The following is a 21,771-nucleotide window of genomic DNA, read 5'->3' as shown; positions in this document are numbered from 1 at the left end:
TATGGAATTCATGAGTGGCGGGACTCTAAAGGAACTGCTGGAGGCTTCAGCTCCATTTTCCAACAACATGATAAGGTAAGTGCAGTGACAGGGTTGTGATGGAGTCGGGGGTGGCTGACCACTGAGAACAGGAAGTGACACCCCCAGGCCCCTCCCACTGAGCCCCGTCCATCCACACCCCTATGTACTATAGGGGGAAGTCTCTTCATCTTTACCTTTTATAGGTCTGTGATGATTCTGAATGCTAATTCATATTTTTCTTTCTCCTTCAGATGCCTCACTGCCGAGATCATTTGTGGCCTGCAATACCTCCATGCTTGTGGGATCGTCCATAGGTAAGTATTAAATTAGCTGACTAACAATCCCCCCTTGGCTTCTGGTTTTATTGAATCAGGAAGACTTCCCACCAGACTTCCCAGTTGCGCTGTCTCCTTCCATCGGCTGTAGAAGTCTCCCTGCTCATGCCATAATAAAATCCAGCAAGAGGAGTGAGACCTCCTCATGAATATAGCAGGTGGGCGGAGCTGGGAACTCCGGGACAGAGATCTTCCTGTAGGCAGATATAAGAGAAGCCAATGTCCACCCATCAATCTTCATTCTTCTTTGTATCTTTTCTTTCTTTATTATAATGTGGGATATGCAGAGCTAACGGTTCACTTCTTTTCTTCACAGAGATCTCAAACCCGCAAACATTCTGCTGGACAGCGACGGTCACATCAAGATCGGTGATTTTGGTCTCGCAATGATCGGAGTCACTGAGAATGTTAGGATCGAAGGATACGCGGGTACACCCGGTTACATTGCCCCAGAGGTAAGATTCCCGATATTAGACTGAATTGTAAAATTTACTACGGAATGCAGAGAAGAGATTAACCACTTCCCGACCAGCGCATGACGATGTACGTCGACAGAATGGCACGGGCAGGCATATTGGCGTACAGGCACGTCCAATATTCGATGCCGCCCTGCCATCGGGAGCGCGCCGCCGGCAGCGCGCTCCCGCGCTGGTCGGGACCCCCGTGAGTCCGGTCGCGGGACCCACGGACTCGATCGCCGCGGGCATCCCCGCGATCGTCTCACGGAGCGGCCGAATGGAGGAAATGCTGTATAAACAACATTTCTCCATTCTGCCTAGCAACTAGTGACGCTGATCTCTGCTCCATGTGATTGGAGCAGAGATCAGTGTACACTAAATGAAAGCCCAACCCCCCCACAGTTAGTAACACACCCCTAGGAACACTTAACCCCTACACTGCCACCCACTGGTTAACCCCTTCACTGCCGGTGTCATTTACACAGGAATCAGTGCATTTATATAGCAGTGATTACTGTATAAATGACAATGGTCCCAAAAATGTGTCAAAAATGTCCGATGGGTCCCCCACAATGTCGCAGTCAAAATAAAAATCGCAGATCGCCGCCATTACTAGTAAAAAAAAAAAATAATAAAAAATTATTATTAAAAATGCTATAAAACTATCCCTATTTTGTAAACGCTATAACTTTTGCGCAAACCAATAATCGCTTATTGCGATTTTTTTTACCAAAAATATGCAGAAGAATACGTATCGGCCTAAACTGAGGGAAAAAAATGTTTTTTCATATATTTTTGGGGGATATTTATTATAACAAAAAGTAAAAAATAATGTGTTTTTTTCAAAATTGTCGCTCTATTTTTGTTTATAGCGCAAAAAATAAAAATCGCAGAGGTGATCAAATACCACCAAAAGAAAGCTCTATTTGTGGGAAAAAAAGGACGTCAATTTTGTTTGGGAGCCACGTCGCACGACCGCGCAATTGTCAGTTAAAGCGACGCAGTGCCGAATCGCAAAAAGTGGTCTGGTCTTTGACCAGCAAAATGGTCCGGTCTGCAAGTAGTTAAGGGGCTCCCCTTTCATCAAGGCCACATTCCCATGATGGGCATTTTGAATTTTGACCTCCAAATACCCAGGTGTGAATGACAAATCGCACAATGTACATTTCAGATGCCATTTATTTGAATCCCACCTAAAAATGCGGTGCGGTTCTGCCGCAACTGTCACGTGATCAACTGCGCTGCAATTGTGGTAAACGCATTGCGTGAAGCACGCTGCCTAAAACAAGTTCCTGAACTTTTTTTTTTTTTTGTCGACAACCTTCACGCAATCTGCAGCTCCAAATGCCAATGTATGAATGCAGACTAAATGGATAGGGTTAGACCCTCTCTCAGGTTTTTATTGGTGTCCTCATTAGGGAAGTCACACTCTTTATGTGTACTGGTGACCATTCTTAGTGAGAAAGAAAATACAGCAGGATGCAAAATGTTACAGCTGTCCCCAGAACAGGAATAGAGGAAAGTCTTCCAATGGTGACACCTGTTTGGGGACAAGATCCTAAGAGTAGAGTTTCTCTCACTTTGGGAGAATTCCTTTGACTTCCTCTTGAATCCCGGGGACAGGAAGTAAAGGGAAATTCCCCCAATGGCACACAGACAGCAAAAATAAACTGGCAGGGGTCTCAACCCTTTCCGTACTCTATCCAAAACGTAGAAGACAAAAGTTTTGACTATATATAAATGCTAAGCCCCACCTCCAACATTCACAAGCTCCGCCTTAGTTTCATGTATTTTCAGCACAATTTTAGGACTCCTGGGAGGCTTCATACATCACATATGTCAGCATGGAGTCCCGTCTATCCTTTGCCTGGCCTAGGAATGTTCTCATCCTTTTTTCTCTCCTTATGTTTCTACAGGTCATAAAAAGGGAACCATACCACAACACAGCGGACTATTACTCCTTGGGAGTGATAGTGAATGAGATGTACACTAGTGTGTATCAGATCAGACAGATCAAGAAACTCCAGAGCACCGCGTCAGGCCGTCCCAAGAACCGAGTTCATCCAACTGACAGGGATGTTCACCTCGAGGATCTCATAAGTATGGTGAGTATACACGGCTTTACCTTCTCTTTACAGACAAGACCCTTTCCAGGTTATACAGACCTTGTTAGGAGGTCAGAACACACCACTGTACATTCTTCCCACCACACATTCATGTGGCTCATAGCAATACTTTTATCACACTGACTACTTAGTGGAAGGATCTGCCTTTACTTCTATTCACCCTGAGCATGTACTATACCAGGTACCATGCTACAACCCCATCCAATCATAACACAGTGGTGGGTTCACAAGCAAAATCAAGGAAGCTGAAATACGTCACTGTCAGAATCAAAGATTTACAATAGGGAGTTCTATTGGTCACATATGGTTGTTGTTCTCACTGTGTTTCTTATCATATTTCTTTCTTTTTTTTACAGCTCTTATGTGAAGACCAGGAAACACGGGCATACAAGGTCCGGGACATCAGGCGGCACCCATTTTTTAAGACCATTGACTGGGACGAGGTGGAGAAAGGAAACTCACCTGCAGCATTTACACCACAGCCGGTAAGTATATGAATAATGGAGGGGGTCCGTGTATATTGGGGGAGGGGAGATTATTCAGCAGCATCTAAGACGTGTTTTTTTTGTACAGAATTCTCACATTTGTGATTTTGTGATCACCGCACAATCACATGGTCTGGGGACTTGTCTGAAGGAATTCTGTTAATTATTGGTGATAATTATTATGTATGTGTCAGGTACACAGCTTAATCCCACCAGAAACACACTTCCTGTCCTGGGCGACAGCACAGAGTCACTGTATCTATATATACACACGTCAAGGATGTGTTAATGCAGTGCAGTGCTTCTTCTGATCACTAGAGGGAGCTAGGGTTGAAGGATTCCTCTTGGGGCATTTGCTGCACCTCGGGGGGGGTTGGGCTCACTAAGCTTTGTCACCATTTACTGTATCAATCTGGAACACTAACGAATGTAATTTTCTCCTTCCAGAGTCTCAAACAAATGGAAGATTTGAACCTGAATATGGAGGAATTTCTGGTCAATGAAGGAGTGATTCTGAAAAAACACAAAGACGTTTCCCGAATCAATGAAGAACTCATTGAAAAATGGGGGCTCCAGGATTGGTTTCCCTGCAACAGAGACTCGGAAAGCTCCACCGAAGACACCGAGGATTGAAGAAATCAAACAGATCCACACACCCAGACAATACAGGGAGGAGTCTAAATGGCATGGCTTGAACTATACTCCCGTCCCCTCACACCCCCCGCCGCCCTCAAAATCTTCACCTCTCCGTCTTCTAGGTTCCAGATCTTCAGCCATCTTGATAGACTAACCATGTGTTTAGACTGAGCGCACCCTCTACGCCTGCAGCCGCCTGACAACATAGCTAGACAGGCACAAGAGGAATGCAGAAGGAATGGGGGGGCATTCCCTCTGCATTGCTCATGTCACCATTTATCTCAGGAAAGTGCGTAGAGCTGGGAAAAGTGGACATCTCCTTCCTAAGCATGTTGTTTGGGGGAATTGTGGGGGCACCAGTGGCGTAACTAGAACCTTCAGGGCCCCGGTGCAAAAAATGATGGAGGGCCCCCCTGACCTCCGGGCCAGGGCCCTTCCCACTGATCTCAGGGGCAGCAGGACCTGGATAGAAGGGGGAACAATGCAGTAGTGGGGGTGGTGTGGGGGATCAGTGCAGTAGTGGGGGTGGTGTGGGGGATCAGTGCAGTAGTGGGGGTGGTGTGGGGGTATCAGTGCAGTAGTGGGGGTGGTGTGGGGGTATCAGTGCAGTAGTGGGGGTGGTGTGGGGGATCAGTGCAGTAGTGGGGGTGGTGTGGGGGTATCAGTGCAGTAGTGGGGGTGGTGTGGGGGTATCAGTGCAGTAGTGGGGGTGGTGTGGGGGTATCAGTGCAGTAGTGGGGGTGGTGTGGGGGTGTGGGGATCAGTGGCAGTGTTGATATTGAGGGATGGGTGCCACTCACTTGCAGATCACTCTGTCCCCCTTCCTTGCTGGGTCTTGCTTGGATGAGCAGTAGCACTGAGCAGAGGGGATGGGCGGGGCCTGTGAGTGCAGGCAGGGCCAAAGAAGATGGGCGGAGCAGGCGGGGACTGTGCCCGTGAGTTCAGGCAGAGAGTATGGGTGGAGAGGATGGGCGAAGTGGGCGGGGACTGTGCCCCTAAGTGTGGGATGAGAGGATGGGTGGAGAGGATGGGCGGAGCCTTGCAGTGTGTCCGTCAATGCGCTCGGTAAGGATGGGCGGATCGGCAGGAGAGGATGGGCGGAGCCTTGCAGTGTGCCCGTCAATGCGCTCGGTAAGGATGGGCGGATCGGCAGGAGAGGATGGGCGGAGCCTTGCAGTGTGCCCGTCAATGCGCTCGGTAAGGATGGGCGGATCGGCAGGAGAGGATGGGAGGAGCCTTGCAGTATGCCCGTCAATGCGCTCGGTAAGGATGGGCGGATCAGCAGGAGAGGATGGGCGGAGCGTACTCCCCGTGAATGACTGTACACCGTGAGTGTACTGTACTTTCTCCCAGGCAGCGGCGGGCCCCCCTACAGTGGCGGAACCAGAGGGCCCAGTCGCCAATGCGACTGGTGCGACCCTGGTAATTCCGCCACTGGGGGGCACCAAGCCTGACTACATAGCTAGGAAGGAGACAGGAACTCTCCGGAGACAAGTGGTGGTGAGAGGAATGTCTCTGGAAAGTTCTGAGGCTGCGCTCAGTCTGACCTCATGACTAGTCAATAAAGATGGCTGAAGATCTGGAACCTAGAAGACGGTGAAGTGAAGATTTCAAGGGTGGCCGGGGTGTGAGCCGAGGCACGCCATTTAGACTCCTCCCCCATAGCCCGCTCCTCCTCCACATTTCCTGCCCATTGTATGTACGGCAGTGACTTTGGGAGTGATTGGGATTGGTTGCTCCCTGGAGGGGTGGAGTTTGAGATCAGACCTCTTTCTAAATGGCCTTTTGGATTGTGGGCCTTGATGTTGGGGTCCTGTCTCTACATTCTTAGCAATATAAAGGGGAATGAACTGGACACTCTAAACTGATGATTCAGGGATTATCCGATCGCCTTATGGGGTCAGGAAGGAATTTTTTCCCCCTTTGGAGAGAATATGACCAAGGGGGGTTTTCGCCTTCCTCTGAATCATCATAAGGTTTAGGGTTCTGAAGAGGCTTCATCTCCGAGGAGTCAGAGATGAATAGATCGACAGATAGAAAGATATTCGATAAATAAAAATTGAATTATATATCTTGCTTGTCTCTTATATCAGGATGTAGGGAGGATAAAGAATAAAACCATCAATTAGGAGGAGGAGATCTTCTCCTCTGTAGTCAAGCTTCTTAGCTGCCTGACCATAACCCCCAACATTGGTATTAGTGGGGACAGTAATTGCCCCGACACGAGTGATCAATTGCAGCAATAATAACCCCCAACATTGGTGTCAGTGGCTGCAATCAGAGGAAGTTTGACTTACCTGTAATTTCCATATTTTAGAGCAATAGTCTCCAAACTTCGGCCCAAGAGCCAGATGTGGCCCTTTGCTTGCCTTTATCCGGCCCTTGGGGCTCCATTCCTCCCGCTGACACCAACTATGGGGCACTATTCCTTCTACTGATACAAGTCACTATTACTCTCACTGACACCAAAAATGGGGCTCCATTCCTCCCACTGACACCAATGATGAGGCACTATTCCTCCCACTGACACCAATGAGGGGACACTAATCCTCCCACTGACACCAATGAGGGGACACTAATCCTCCCACTGACACCAATGAGGGGACACTAATCCTCCCACTGACACCAATGAGGGGACACTAATCCTCCCACTGACACCAATGATGAGGTACCATTCCTCCCACTGATACCAATGATGGGGCACTATTCCTCCCACTGACACCAATGATGGGGCACTATTCCTCCCACTGACACCAATGATGAGGTACCATTCCTCCCACTGACACCAATGATGGGGCACTATTCCTCCCACTGACACCAATGATGAGGCACTATTCCTCCCACTGACACCAATGAGGGGACACTAATCCTCCCACTGACACCAATGAGGGGACACTAATCCTCCCACTGACACCAATGAGGGGACACTAATCCTCCCACTGACACCAATGATGAGGTACCATTCCTCCCACTGACACCAATGATGGGGCACTATTCCTCCCACTGACACCAATGATGAGGTACCATTCCTCCCACTGACACCAATGATGGGGCACTATTCCTCCCACTGACACCAATGATGGGGCACTATTCCTCCCACTGATAACAATGATGGGGCACTATTCCTCCCACTGATAACAATGATGGGGCACCATTCCTCCCACTGACACCAATGATGGGGCACTATTCCTCCCACTGACACCAATGATGGGGCACTATTCCTCCCACTGACACCAATGATGAGGTACCATTCCTCCCACTGACACCAATGACGGGGCACTATTCCTCCCACTGACACCAATGATGGGACACTATTCCTCCCACTGATAACAATGATGGGGCACTATTCCTCCCACTGATAACAATGATGGGGCACTATTCCTCCCACTGACACCAATGATGGGGCACTATTCCTCCCACTGACACCAATGATGGGGCACTATTCCTCCCACTGATAACAATGATGGGGCACTATTCCTCCCACTGATAACAATGATGGGGGCACTATTGCTCCCACTGATACCAATGATGGGGCACTATTCCTCCCACTGACACTAATGATGGGGCACTACTTCTCCCACTGATACCAATGATGGGGCACTATTCCTCCCACTGACACCAATGATGAGGCACTATTCCTCACACTGACACCAATGATGAGGCACTATTCCTCCCACTGACACCAATGATGGGGCATTGGTTACATCCATTGACACAGGACATTTTCTACTTCCATTGGGAAAAGTCCGGCCCACCTAAAGTCTGAAGAACACCAAACTTGTTGGGAAAGATTGGAGACCCCTGTCTTAGAGCATTGTTTGCCAAACTTTTGCATGTCCTCTGCATTCCTCTTGTCACCATTTGTCTCAGGAAAGTGCCTAGAGCTGAGAAAAGTGGACATCCCCTTCCTAGGTATGTTGTTGGGGGAAGTGTGAGGGCCCCAAGCCTGACTACTAGGGATGCACCGAAATTTTCGGCCGCCGAAACATATCGGCCGAAAATGCCCTTTTTGGCAATTTGTCAAAAGGAAAAAATGGCCGATAATTGAGCCAGGAAATGGGGCGAGGCCTGGTGATTCCCATCATGGGGGGTGTATAGCGCAGGAGAGCCGCCTCCGCTGCCTGGTTGAATAGAGCGCCGGGAACATCCCAGCTTTAATTTCAATAGCTGTGTGTTCCCCGTCGTGCGCCGTCACATACAGCCCCTCCCCCTTGTCCAGGGGAACTTTGATAGACAGATCACCTGTCCCAGGATTGGACGGGTGATCTGTCTATCAAAGTGCCCGGACAAGGGGGAGGGGCTGTATGTGACGGCGCACGACGGGGAACACACAGCTATTGAAATTAAAGCTGGGATATTCCCGGCGCTGTATTCAACCAGGCAGCGGAGGCGGCTCTCCTCTCTTTCCTGCACTTAGGACAACCCTGGCTGCACTGGGGACAACACTGGCTGCAGTTATCTCTTTTATCATGCCCGCAGTCTCTGACCATCTCCTGTACCATGTCCCCAGTCTCTGACCATCTCCTGTACCATGTCCCCAGTCTCTGACCATCTCCTGTATCAAACTATTTTTTTTAAATAGTAATTTTTGGTATCGGTTAGTTTCGGTATCGGTTTCGGTTTACGGCCTAGTGTATTTTTCATTTTCGGTATCGGTTTCGGCACCAAAAAACCCATTCGGTGCATCCCTACTGACTACATAACTAGGAAGGAGACAGTAAATCTCTGTAGACAAGCAACGGCAAGAGGAATGCAGAAGGAGAGGGTGCATGTCTCCTGCATTCCTCTTATCATTGTTTGTCTTAGGAAAGTACTGAGGCTGCGCTCAGTCTGGCATCACGACTAGTCAATCAAGATTGCTGAAGATCTGGAACCTAGAAGACAGTGAAGTGAAGATTCCAAGGGAGGCCGGGGGGTGAGGGGAGGCGAGTATAGTTCCACTTTAAGTGGTTTAAGGCATGCCATTTGGACTCCTCCCCCATAGCCCGCTCCTCCTCCACATTTTCTGCCCATTGTATGTGCAGCAGTGACTTTGGGAGTGATTGGGATTGGTTGCTCCCTGGAGGGGTGGAGTTTGGGGTCAGACCTCTTTCTAAATGGCCTTTTCGAGGGTGGCGGTGGTGTGAGGGGAGGCGAGTATAGTTCCACTTTAAGTGGTTCAAGGGTGTGAGGGGGCGGGGCCAGGCCTGGGCTCCGTGTCTGATTGGATACAATTTTTGATGGGTGGGGCTCCAGGGGGGATCCCAGGAGGAGGCCCAAGGTAAATTGGGCATAAGAGAACAGCCTGTTAAACTAAAGGACTTTAAATCTAAAATTACTGTTATTATTTGTTACAATGTTATTTGGTAGATCTGTATCATATATAGCCCAAAAAATTACAACCAACTCTATGGATTCAACACCCCCCCCCCCCCCCCATCCCCAAAGTAATGTCAAAGATTATATTCATAGGACCATGAATCCCAGTCCACAAAAATAAAATATTAATGATATAACACAGGGGTGCCAAATGTGTAGAAGTAGAACAAAACTCTGGATAGCCGCACTCCGGGTTGAGTAAACATTAGGTGCCTTTATTTCTTCAAATGCAAGTGCAAAACTCCATTGAACAACACATCACAGCAAAAAGGGGAACAAAAAAGATTTTTCAACAAGGTTTCCGACGCGTTTCACGCTACAAACAGCGCTTACTCATAGGGGTGCCAAACTCAATTTCATTTTCACGCTGCATCAGTAGTATGGTTGCCCTCAAAGGGTGATACATACAGAGTTCAAGGTTAACCATGCAGCCTCACCCGTGTCCATCATTGAAGCCTCACCCGTGTCCATCATTGCAGCCTCATCCTTGTCCATCATTGCAGCCTCACCCGTGTCCATCACTGCAGCCTCACCCGTGTCCATCACTGCAGCCTCACCCGTGTCCATCACTGCAGCCTCACCCGTGTCCATCACTGCAGCCTCACCCGTGTCCATCACTGCAGCCTCACCCGTGTCCATCACTGCAGCCTCACCCGTGTCCATCACTGCAGCCTCACCCGTGTCCATCACTGCAGCCTCACCCGTGTCCATCACTGCAGCCTCACCCGTGTCCATCACTGCAGCCTCACCCGTGTCCATCACTGCAGCCTCACCCGTGTCCATCACTGCAGCCTCACCCGTGTCCATCATTGCAGCCTCACCCGTGTCCATCAGTGCAGCCTCACCCGTGTCCATCAGTGCAGCCTCACCCGTGTCCATCATTGCAGCCTCACCCGTGTCCATCATTGCAGCTTCACCCGTGTCCATCATTGCAGCCTCACCCGTGTCCATCATTGCAGCCTCACCCGTGCATAGCAATAGAGAGCGTTGAGGAAGAGGAGAGCCGCCTTGATCACAGAGCGGGGTTTGCCCGCCGAAACAGCTTACATTAAAATTGCAGTCTGTGGGCCGTCACACACAGCCCCGCCCTCCTGAACCCTCACCTCTGACAGACAGAACGCCGGTCCAATGCCAGGGCACGTTCTGTAAGTCACAGGTGAGGGGTCAGGAGGGCAGGGCTTTGTGTGACAGCGTGGACTTCAATTCTAATGTAAGCTGCAACATGGGGCAAACCCCGCATTGTGATCAGTGCCGGCTCTCCTCTTCCTCTATGATGATCCGGCCGCCCCCTCTCTTCCTCCACGCTCTCTTCCTCTGGGAGAACGGCTCCCATTCATCACCGCATGTCGGCGGTGCTCGCACCCCTGCTCCTAGGCAGCCCAGCTCCTCGCCAGCCCTCATTTTCCACTTGCAAAATGCGAGTGGAAAATTTGAGGGCTGGGTTTAATAGGGCTTCAGGCTGGGTTCATTACATCGTATGTAATTCACACAGGAATCGCACCGCATTTCTGTGCGAATCACAAGTCATTATGTGCAGTGAGATTGGAGCCCATCATTTCAAACGGTTCAAATCGCACTGCATCAGCATGAAAAAGGTGTTGGCAATCTTTGTTTTCCTGCACTGGAATCGGATCGCATGGGAGTTTGTATCCATGCGATCCGATTTTAGCAAATGCACCGCTTTCTGCGACCTGCTTTTGGGGCGTCATTAAGTTATAATTGACACCCGCAGCAGATGGCATGAACACAGCGCGATTGCTATGCGGAAAATGCAATGATTCCTGTGCGTTTCCCAAATCACATCCATGTAAACCCAGCATTAGGGTGGACTTTTCCCCCCATCCAGCGCCACATACTGATATGATACATTGTTTCCTTTTACTTACAATTACTGGTATTTCGAGTGTTGTCACCCGGGATCATGGATGTATCCTGAGAACTTCCTGTCACATGTTCCAGAAGTAAAAATGGCCGCTGTGATACGACTGAAGAGGAAAAGAAAAACAAACAATTACTAATCACTTCTACAGAGGCCTTTTGTTGTCTTACACTATATTACCAAAAGTATTGGGACGCCTGCCTTTACACACACACATGAAAAAAATTAAATAAAGGGATACTGTAAAAAAAAAAGTAAGTAGCCCCCATCCCCCCGTGCTCACATGCAGAAGCGAACGCATACGTAAGCGGTGTTCACACCACACATGTGAGAGCAATAATTCTATCGCTAGACCTCCTCTGTAACTCCAAACTGGTAACCAGTAAAATGTTCTAAGCATCACCTATGGAGATTTCTAAGCAGCATCATTTTTCTTCATTCCACAAAACATGTGCAATTTTAAAGTGCGACATGTTAGGTATCTATTTACTCAGCATAAAGTCCTCTTTTATATTTTACCAAAAAACTGGGTTATATATTGTGGGGCTTATCGTTCATTAAATATCGATGCAACATAACAGAAAAATTATAACACCCACCATTTTATTCGCTAGGGCCTCTGCTTTAAAAAATACACATAATGTTTCTAAGTAATTTTCTAGCAAAACAATGATGATTTGTGTCAGACACTTGTGGCCCCGGAGAACCCAGCTGATGCTCAGTGATGTCCAAGCCACATATAAGATCCGAGCCCTGAAGGAGGAGATCTTTTAGCCCCTTTTAGCCCATCTTGTCTTGTTATGGGTGAACAATAACGTGAAAAGATTTGGGGCTCTTGGACTTTTGGTCCGGCGCCTCGATTAGACTTCTTCTACGTGGATCTTAAACTCTGGGTGACCTATTTATGGGGTGCTCAGTTCTTGCTGAGAGCGGTCCTCAGCGGAGCCATGGTGTTCTGGATGGATCCGGATCACCTCCATCAATCATCAGCTACTGATTGGTGGAATCTGGTGAATGGTAATAATAGGACAGGACTGAGGGGGCACTCACACCAAGACGATGGATGGTGATCTGTTATGTTGGCAACGCAGCACTATAGAGGGAAAATCAGACATGCGCAATTTCCGGTGAGGAAGTGCACAGCGGGTGCGATCCCTCATTGGGCTGCCACTGACAGCGACTGGCACTGCGAGACATAAATGTGTTCCTGCGATGTGTGAGCGACTCCCATAGAAGGTGCACCATGGGAAAGATCAACCAACCCACCATGATCCCACCATTCAGGTCCACAACTGATTGAGACCCTCAAAATACCAAAACCTGATAGAGACCCCCATAATAATAGAACCTGATATAGACCCCCATAATAATAGAACCTGATATAGACCCCCATAATAATAGAACCTGATATAGACCCCCATAATAATAGAACCTGATATAGACCCCCATAATAATAGAACCTGATATAGACCCCCATAATAATAAAACTGATAGAGACCCCCATAATAATAGAGCCCGATAGAGACCCCCATAATAATAGAGACCCCCATAATAATAAAACTGATAGAGACCCCCATAATAATAGAGCCCGATATAGACCCCCATAATAATAGAGACCCCCATAATAATAAAACTGATAGAGACCCCCATAATAATAGAACCCGATAGAGACCCCCATAATAATAGAGCCCGATATAGACCCCATAACGATAGAGACCCCCATAATAATAGAACCCGATATAGACCCCATAATAATAAAACTGATAGAGACCCCATAATAGACTCTGGGGGGATCTCGGCCCGTTCTGTAGTATTGTTCTTATTCTCTATGGATGGAGATGTCTTCTCCTCAGAAGGTGTCCCCAGGACAGGAAGTGAGGTGAAATCTCCTCAGAGGAGTACAGGATATAAACACAGGAATGTCCGGGGATGAGGACCACCATGACAAGTCCATACAGATCATCCCCCTCCCCCCAGAATAAAGCCTGAGAGCCCACCAAGCGCCCCTCACCGAGTACAGAGCAGAGGGCGGACTACAACTCCCAGAATCCCCGGAACGAGCCGTGCACCTGTACTGCGTCTCCATGGTGACCGAAATAATCCATACCAGAAGTAAAGATTTGTTGTGGCCATCTTGGTACGTATGCAGTAAGCCTATATCCAGAAGGCGGCAAGCGGACATCTTTATACACCCACCGAAGTCTTACACTTCACAAATATTTTTGCATATAATCGGATTTTATATAGTGATATACAAGATTTAGAAATCCATGAAATTGTTTTGAAGTAATTTTTTTAAGCAGTGACAAACCCGCTGATCAGACAAAACACCGCTACTTTTAAAAACCTCAAAACAATGACATGGATTTCTAAATCCTGTATATCACTATATATGATCAGATTATTTGTAACAATAATAGTGAAATGTAAGACTTCGGTGGGTGTATAAAGATGTCCGCTCGCCACCTTCTGACTGTAGGATGACTGCATACAAATGTTGGGTGTAGTAACTAGTAAGATGGGCGTGACTTCCGGGTAAGGGGGAGAGAGATGCTACCCTGCGCAGCGGTGATGTACCGACAGGGGGAGGAGCTCCGAGGAAAGACCGGAGAGAGAGCGGACACCGGGGGAAGATGGAGTACACCGGGCGTGACATGTGAGGGGAACTCCCTACACCCCTCCCCCATCACGGGGACCTTTATACACCCCAACATCTGCACCAAGGGACCCCTCCCCCATCACTGACACCAGTTAATACCCCTCCCCCATCACCTCCTGTCCCGGTGACACCCCCACCCTCTCACTTCCTGCCCCAGTGACACCCCCACCCTCTCACTTCCTGTCCTAGTGACACCCTCTCACTTCCTATCCCGGTGACATATCCCACCCTCTCACTTCCTGTCCCGGTGACACATCCCACCCTCTCACTTCCTGTCCCGGTGACACCCCACCCTCTCACTTCCTGTCCCGGTGACACCCCACCCTCTCACTTCCTGTCCCGGTGACACTCTCACCCTCTCACTTCCTGTCCCTGTGACAAATCCCACCCTCTCACTTCCTGTCTCAGTGACACCCCACCCTCTCACTTCCTGCCCCGGTGACACCCCCACCCTCTCACTTCCTGCCCCGGTGACACCCCCACCCTCTCACTTCCTGTCCCGGGGACATCCCCACCCTCTCACTTCCTGTCCCGGTGACCCCCCTGCCCTCTCACTTCATGTCCAGGTAACACCCCCACCCTCTCACCTTTTATCGTTAATAAGCCATCCTTGATCTCCAGTTTGTGCCTTTGCCTAGTCGGAGATTTCCTCAGTCTGCTGCAGGCAGGAGGAATTTAAACTTCTTATCATGGTGACAAAACAGATGTCATAGGGACAGGAAGTGAGGGAAAATCTCCAGGGGGGGTCACAGACAGGACCCAATCAGAATTTAACTCTTCTTACCCCTCCCCTCCCCCCCAAACTGAAATAAATACAATAGATCTGGATATAAAATCGATGGCACTTGTAATATGTGGAAGTGATTTCCTTCTCCTGGACATTCCCGGCACTCCCGGTAACTCTTTCCTCTCCGTCTCTCAGCTGGGCTCGTGGCCGGTGGTGGAAATTCCTGACCTGATCAGCGAAGGATTAATCAAACATAAGGACAATTGATGAGATTTCTGCCAATGAAGACCCAGAAGCAAACGGTCAGCCGATCGCTTTCCTGGTACAAGTTGCGGGTGCCACTAACCAGCCAATCACCTCCCTGATAGGAGGCCTGGGGACCACCAACCAGCCAATCACGTCGTTGCTACAAGACCCAGGAGGCCAGCAGCCAGCTCCGACTTCAGAATCTGTTATTTATTTATCATATTTGTAGCTAAAACTGCTCCACCAATCATCTGCTATTCTGTGTAATAAACCTTCTGTTCTGCTCACCTGGTCTGTCTGCTGTGCTGTCATTACATCGGGGGAGTTTTGGGCAGATTTTGGTTCATATATCTCGCTCGTGCAGGAGCAGAGCAGAGCCATTTCTAGATGCTTGGCTGTGGGTGAGAAGTTTGGGGTTTGGAGGTGACACCAGAAATCTCATCAGATTACATAGACTGGCAAAAGACAACTTTAGCCTAATCTTTATGGACAGAGCAGGGAAAGGGTTGAATTGACAGGAAGTGAAAGGAAATGTTTCCAATGGGGACACAGCCAGGAGCAAAAACACATTTTTAGTGTTTTTTCAATCGGTGTGTTCCCTGGAGTTCCCTGATAGGTGGTGGGAGGAGACTGTTTTCCACAGAAACCAACCAGATTTACAGCTTCATTAGAGAAGTGCAGCCCACGGTCTGACCACCCCTTTGCATAGATGAGATCCTATGTGACCCCTGACCCTCCTATATATTGATGAATAATCCTGTGTGAACCCTGGCATGACCCCCCTGTATATAGATCAGTGACCTCTGTCTCCTCTGTATATAGGTCAGTAACCTCTGACCCGTCTGTATATGGATCAGGGACCTCTGACTGCTCTATATAGATCAGAGAACAAGAAATCAATGTTACTCCTCCTGTACCAGTGACCCCTCTGTATATAGGTCAGTCACCCCTCTGTATATAGGTCAGTCACCCCTCTGTATATAGGTCAGTCACCCCTCTGTATATAGGTCAGTGACTCCTTTGTATACAAGTCAGTGACCCCTCTGTATAGAGGTCAGTGACCCCTCTGTATAGAGGTCAGTGACCCCTCTGTATAGAGGTCAGTGACCCCTCTGTATAGAGGTCAGTGACCCCTCTGTATATAGGTCAGTCACCCCTCTGTATATAGGTCAGTCACCCCTCTGTATATAGGTCAGTCACCCCTCTGTATATAGGTCAGTCACCCCTCTGTATAGAGGTCAGTGACCTCTCTGTATATAGGTCAGTCACCCCTCTGTATATAGGTCAGTGACCCCTCTGTATATAGGTCAGTGACCCCTCTGTATATAGGTCAGTGACCCCTCTGTATATAGGTCAGTGACTCCTCTGTATATAGGTCAGTGACCCCTTTGTATATAGGTCAGCGACCCCTCTGTATATAGGTCAGTGACCCCTCTGTATATAGGTCAGTGACCCCTCTGTATATAGGTCAGTGACCCCTCTGTATAGAGGTCAGTCACCCCTCTGTATATAGGTCATAGAAAATACAAGTTGTGACCCGGCACACCCATAGTGACATGTCGCCATCCCTGTTTTATACATAGAAGCAAAAATAGCAAAGGTTCTGGGACATTAATTGAGGCTTGTCACCTAAATCAATAATAATAATCATACATAGAGTACATGTAGTTATATATTTATGAAGACAGTCATGATTAGACATTCCATGATCATACATGATTGCAGTTTCCGATGATAATAAAATGAGATAAAAACAGATAAGAGCCGACAAATAGGAAATTCATAATAAATGAAATAAATTCACATTAAATTGATAATAGTAGGCAGATTATAATGAATAAAATATCTTTGCATTCTAGGGCTTAACGCGTTTCGTGGATACAGTCCACTTCATCAGAAGCTTGATGCTAGGTAAAATCTAGAGGTGTAAGGTCCTTGGTGTGCCGGCACAGGCAGAAGCTGCACTTCATAGAATCTGGCTTTATTGAACTGGTAAATCGATAAAGCTAAAATGAATATAAGTATAAATATGGTGTTGTGTCGCCATCTAGTGGAGGAAAAATAAAACATGTAATAAACCATGGGTATATATGTGAGGGAGGTGAGATTGGTAAATATGTGGGGGGATTGGTGAGTTGAAAGGAACCCTCCCCTGAGGTCCTGTTTCTGATTGGTAGAGATACAGTAAGCGGGGGCGGAGTACCTGCTTCCTGTACGGGTGCTTGTACTTGCTGAGAGTGACTTGCAGGCTCTGTTGTCTCCAGATCAGGATCTCTTTAGCTTGTTGGGCCCCGGAGTCCGCAGTCAGGGTGTGTCTGCTGAACGATGGAGTCTGTTCAAAGGATAAATGACAGGAGAGGGTAAAACTTCACCTAAGAAAACAAATTGTAGAAATAATGTTATAAAGCTTCTCCGAAAACTTTGGTTTTTGTCATGTACACTATAGTGTTATCCCAAGTCTGATTCTTGTACTTATCTATCCAGGGGAGCGATCTTCCTGCAGGAATTCCCAGCTCCGGACAAATGCTGCAGGAAATCTCCCCATTGTGGGAGGGGCAGAGACACAAACTACTGCAGAAAATCTCCCCATTGTGGGAGGGGCAGAGACACAAACTACTACAGGAAATCTCCCCATTGTGGGAGGGGCAGAGACACAAACTACTGCAGGAAATCCCCCCATTGTGGGAGGGGAAGAGACACAAACTACTACAGGAAATCTCCCCATTGTGGGAGGGGCAGAGACACAAACTACTGCAGGAAATCACACCATTCACATTCACACTGTTCAGCTGCTTGATCGTTCTTATAGGTGGGAAGGGATGTACCCCCCTCCCTCTGCCCTCCTGTGCTTCTAGCGGCTCGCCGAACACATAGGAAGGAACCCGCCGGTGCCTGAAGTTAGCCATAGAGAGAACCAAGGGCCAGATGGTCCCCGGCAGTCTCTATGACCCTCAGAGGCCCGGGCACGACGTTATGATGTCACATCTGGGCCGACGGAAGTAAATGAAAGCCTGAGATTGTTTATATATATATATATATAGCGCAGGCTCCTGAAGAGCACGAGCTATGTTTTTAAAATGTAATGTTACACCTGAACTGCAGTTTGGTTTGAGTAAAATTATTCCAAATTTGGACCTCAGCATCAGTCTGACTGGACTATAGGGTGTTCAGCCTGACCATAGGGGGCACCGTCTCTTCTGGCAGGCATGGAACCACAGTCTGGTTGGGTGCTTTAAGGTTACTTTCTCTCGGAGCCCACCCAGTGGGAGGGTCACTCTTGCTGTGCTTTCTGGGCAAGGGTACTTAAGATGTGGATGTCACGTGGTTCGGGGTTCCAGTCCAGAAGTACATTCTGACTCCATGGTCCTGATCCTCCTGACCAGCCCCCAGGAAGGCTATGGCCTGGGGTGCGGATCCACCCGACTTTACACCTCAGGGCTGGCTATCCCGAGGCAAGGAAACTAAAGAAAGGATTCCGAGGTGGTCCGGTGCCGTCTCCGGTAGTTGTGGAGGCCCGGCAACTTCGTAGCTATCCAGGGGAGGACTCTTCAGAAGAAGGCCACGTACGTGTTGGCTTCTTAGCAAGAGCCTGGTGAGCCTGAGGGACCTAAGTGAAACCAACCTCGTGGGTATCAACAAACCGGCTGAAAGATCCAGGTATCACACAAGTGTTCTACAAGTCCTAGTTTCCTACATGTTCTACAATAATGTCTGTGGCAAAGACTTATTCCTGATTTAAGCACCTTGTTGGCTGCTAGGCCTTGTGAGAGAGGGACTGTCCAACCTGAGTGACCATCCAGCTGTGAATGGCTATTCTCTGGATTTAGTTGAAGTAAGCAAGTTCTTTATTATTGACTTTGACACTAAGAGTACCTGAACTTTCTTCCTAACCCTCCGATCCTATACTAAGAGACTGTTCGTTAACTACGTTTTTGCAAATAAAAATCCCTTTAAGCGGATCTGTCAGTCTCTAAAGTTTCTGGGCCATCTACCACGGGAACCCCCTAGACACAAATCGAGGTGAAGAAGGTAACGGTAAGCCGAATCAAACCAGCAGCTCCTTCGGGGGTTAGTGCTACATATATTTTTTTGATCTCAGGCTTTCCAGCCTAGAGGAGAGATGTGAGGTCTTATAGACTCCACATCTCTCCATAAAGAGGACCTGTCATGCCCTATTCCCATTACAAGGGATGTTTACATTCCTTGTAATAAAAATAAAAGTGATAAAAAAATTAAATTAACAATAAAATAAAATGAAAGCGCCCCCGGCCCGCTTGCTCGCATGCAGAAGCGAATGCATACCTGGGTCGCGTCCGCATATGTAAACGAGGTTTAAACCACACATGTGAGGTATCCTGGCAAACTTTATAACAAGAACAATAATTCTAGCCCAAGACCTCCTCTGTACCTCTAAAAACGTAAACTGTAACAAAAAATTTAAAGAGTCGCTTATGGAGATTTTTAACTACCAAAGTTCTGCGTGATTCCACGAGTGTGTGCAATTTTAAAGCGTGACATGTTAGGTATTTATTTACTGGGCATAACATCATCTTTCACATTATACTAAAAAATTGGGCTAACTTTAATGAAAAAAAAAAAACATTAAAGTGTATTTGTTTCCCCAAAAATTGCGTTTGAAAGACCACTGCGCAAATACTGTGTGACATAAAATATTGCAACGATCGCCATTTTATTCTCTAGGGTCTATGCTAAAAAATATATATATATAATGTTTGGGGGTATGAAGAATTTTTCTAGCAAAAAATATAGATTATATCTTGTAAGCAACAAATCTCCCATGCATGAAAATGTTAAAGCGGGAGTCCGCCGGGAATCCGCGTTTTTTTTTTTTAAAAGCCAGCAGCTACAAATATTGCAGCTGCTGACTTTTAAAATAGTGACACTTACCTGTCCAGCGCGCCCGCGATGTCGGCACCCGAAGCCGATCTGTAGATCGTCTCTCGGGTGCTGCCGCCGCCATCTTGGGTATAGGAATCAGGAAACGGAGCCTTTCGGCTTCATTTCCCGGTTCCCTACTGCGCATGCGCGAGCCGCGCTGCGCAATAAGGACGGTCCCCGCTGCCTCTGGGATCTGTGTGTTTTCCCAGCAGGCAGCGGGGCACTTGCGGAAAGGGGCGGGCACTTGTGGAAAGGGGCGTAATATACGCCCCTTTCTGCAGAGAGCTATCCCGGAAGTGGGTGCAGAATACCTGTACTGTACAGGTATCTGCACCCCCCTCCCCCCTGAAAGGTGCCAATTGTGGCGCCGGAGGGGGGGAGGGTTCCGATGAGCGGACGGTCCACTTTAGGGTGGACCTCCGCTTTAAATTAAAAAAAAAAAAAAAAAGCGTCAGTTATTTTTTTGAAAACAGCCAGCAGATTTGAAAGGTCACTGAGCTGAAAACAGAACAGCTCATGCTGATGTAACAACTTTGTGAATTGAGTCTACAGACATGAATAAAATGATTTTATTATAGACTGGAGGTATTAAACATGAAAGAAATCCGATTTAAATAAATCACAAAATGTCTGCATTTATTTTTATTAGGGGGGAAAAAAAAGTTGTTTACCAGTTGGGATGGACCTCATTTGCACATCGTCATGGCAACACACCAACTGATACCAGACAAGGCACACAGCAGTTGGCATTGTCATGTGACCTCATTTGCATATGGTTGTCACGGTGACAGAACCTCATATAAACCAGCTCCCGGCAGTTGGAGCTCAGACAGAGTCTTGTGTCGGAAGGAGAAGGAGGCGATTCTGTATTCTCTGCATTGTTGCTCATTATTATAGAATGATGCGGCTTTTTGGGAGAAATAAAATGTATCAGTTGCAGGATTCCCTGAAAACCATCACAGAGGAATCTGTTTTATTACGGAAAGTGGGACCTTTAATTGAGGGTCACCCACCTACCACCCAGCCTATTATACCTACCCCCCAGAAGGGTGGGTGTTGGGCAATTAGACAGCTATTGAAGAAGAGGAAGGGAAGATACAATGTGATGAATCCTCTGATCACCAACAAAGAGGACAATATTGTACTTCTCAGTGTAAACCCCATAACAGAGGACCGCCAACCTGAGGATACCACCCCTCCAAGGGGTGAGGGGAGGGCAAATGGGCGGGGGGAGGAGGAAGCTGAACACAGACTTCAGCCCATTCCTCAACCAAAATTCACAAAAGATGATGTCATTGGTAAGTATTGTAATAGTCAAAATAAAAAATAAAAAAAATAATGCAAACACTGTAGAGTAACAGAATTGATGTCACCCACATATATACTATATACACTGAGGTCACTGCTATATACACCTAGAAGAGTCACTGCGTAGAGAAGGGAAGTGTTAGAAGCCCTGTCAGGTCCCCATTAGGGAGATCCATCCTCTTTATATGACCACCAATGACACCAGGAGGGAAAGTGATGGAAGATCCAGCAGGACAGGAATAGAGGGGAAATCTTCTGATGGGGACACGGCTCTCGGTGACAACGGTCTAGGAGGGGACTGAAATATTTCTTCCCAAGTCTTGCTGTGTATACAGAACAGATAATGAAGGGAAATCTCTCCATTGGGATCCTTCCTGTAGCAGGATAGGAAATACTGAGACAATGACTTGCAATTAGCAGCAGCATTTGTTAGTTGACCGACTCTTCAGTTGACCATTGGGCAGCCAATCAGATTTGAAGGTGACAGGTGTGAAGTGACAGGTATCCGGTGTGAAGGAGATGCACAGACCTGATAGACAGCCCAATTATAAACTAAATTATTGCACATGGCAGGCTGACAGAGCGGCTGCCCCCATCACCGCCATTCCCATCATTGTCACTGAGAGTACTAATG

The 21,771-nt window shown here is 47.8% G+C and overlaps 1 protein-coding gene and 1 long non-coding RNA gene across 13 annotated transcripts in view; one reads left to right on the top strand and one right to left on the bottom strand.

The window, feature by feature from the left end:
• The window catches only part of LOC143986708 (uncharacterized), a 123,356-nt gene that overhangs the window by 82,799 nt on the left and 18,786 nt on the right, over positions 1-21,771 (bottom strand). For 5 of the 12 annotated variants that reach the window (XM_077485118.1, XM_077485127.1, XM_077485114.1 and 2 more), the window contains exons 3-4: positions 17,134-17,262; positions 11,306-11,404 (exon numbers count right to left, since the gene is read on the bottom strand). The exons of 4 other annotated variants lie outside the window; for them this stretch is intronic. Coding sequence is in view for 3 of the 8 variants with exons in the window: in XM_077485157.1 (XP_077341283.1) it covers positions 11,366-11,404; positions 17,134-17,262 (168 nt within the window). In the remaining 5 variants the exon portion in view is untranslated. Of the gene's footprint in view, positions 1-11,305; positions 11,405-17,133; positions 17,303-21,771 lie in introns of all 12 variants that reach the window. 3 more of the 12 variants (XM_077485138.1, XM_077485131.1, XM_077485166.1) reach the window with 2 other exon arrangements.
• LOC143986706 (uncharacterized) lies at positions 13,847-15,217 on the top strand. Its single transcript, XR_013276565.1, has 2 exons — positions 13,847-13,954; positions 14,880-15,217. It is a non-coding gene; the product is annotated as an uncharacterized LOC143986706 (long non-coding RNA).

Source organism: Lithobates pipiens, unplaced genomic scaffold (assembly GCF_037356315.1).
Source record: "Lithobates pipiens isolate NorthernLeopardFrog02 unplaced genomic scaffold, aLitPip1_a1.2 Scaffold_1, whole genome shotgun sequence".
Classification (NCBI taxonomy): Eukaryota; Metazoa; Chordata; class Amphibia; order Anura; family Ranidae; genus Lithobates; species Lithobates pipiens.
The sequence above is the reverse complement of the archived record's forward strand: the minus strand, read 5'-3'. Positions and strand labels throughout refer to the sequence as shown.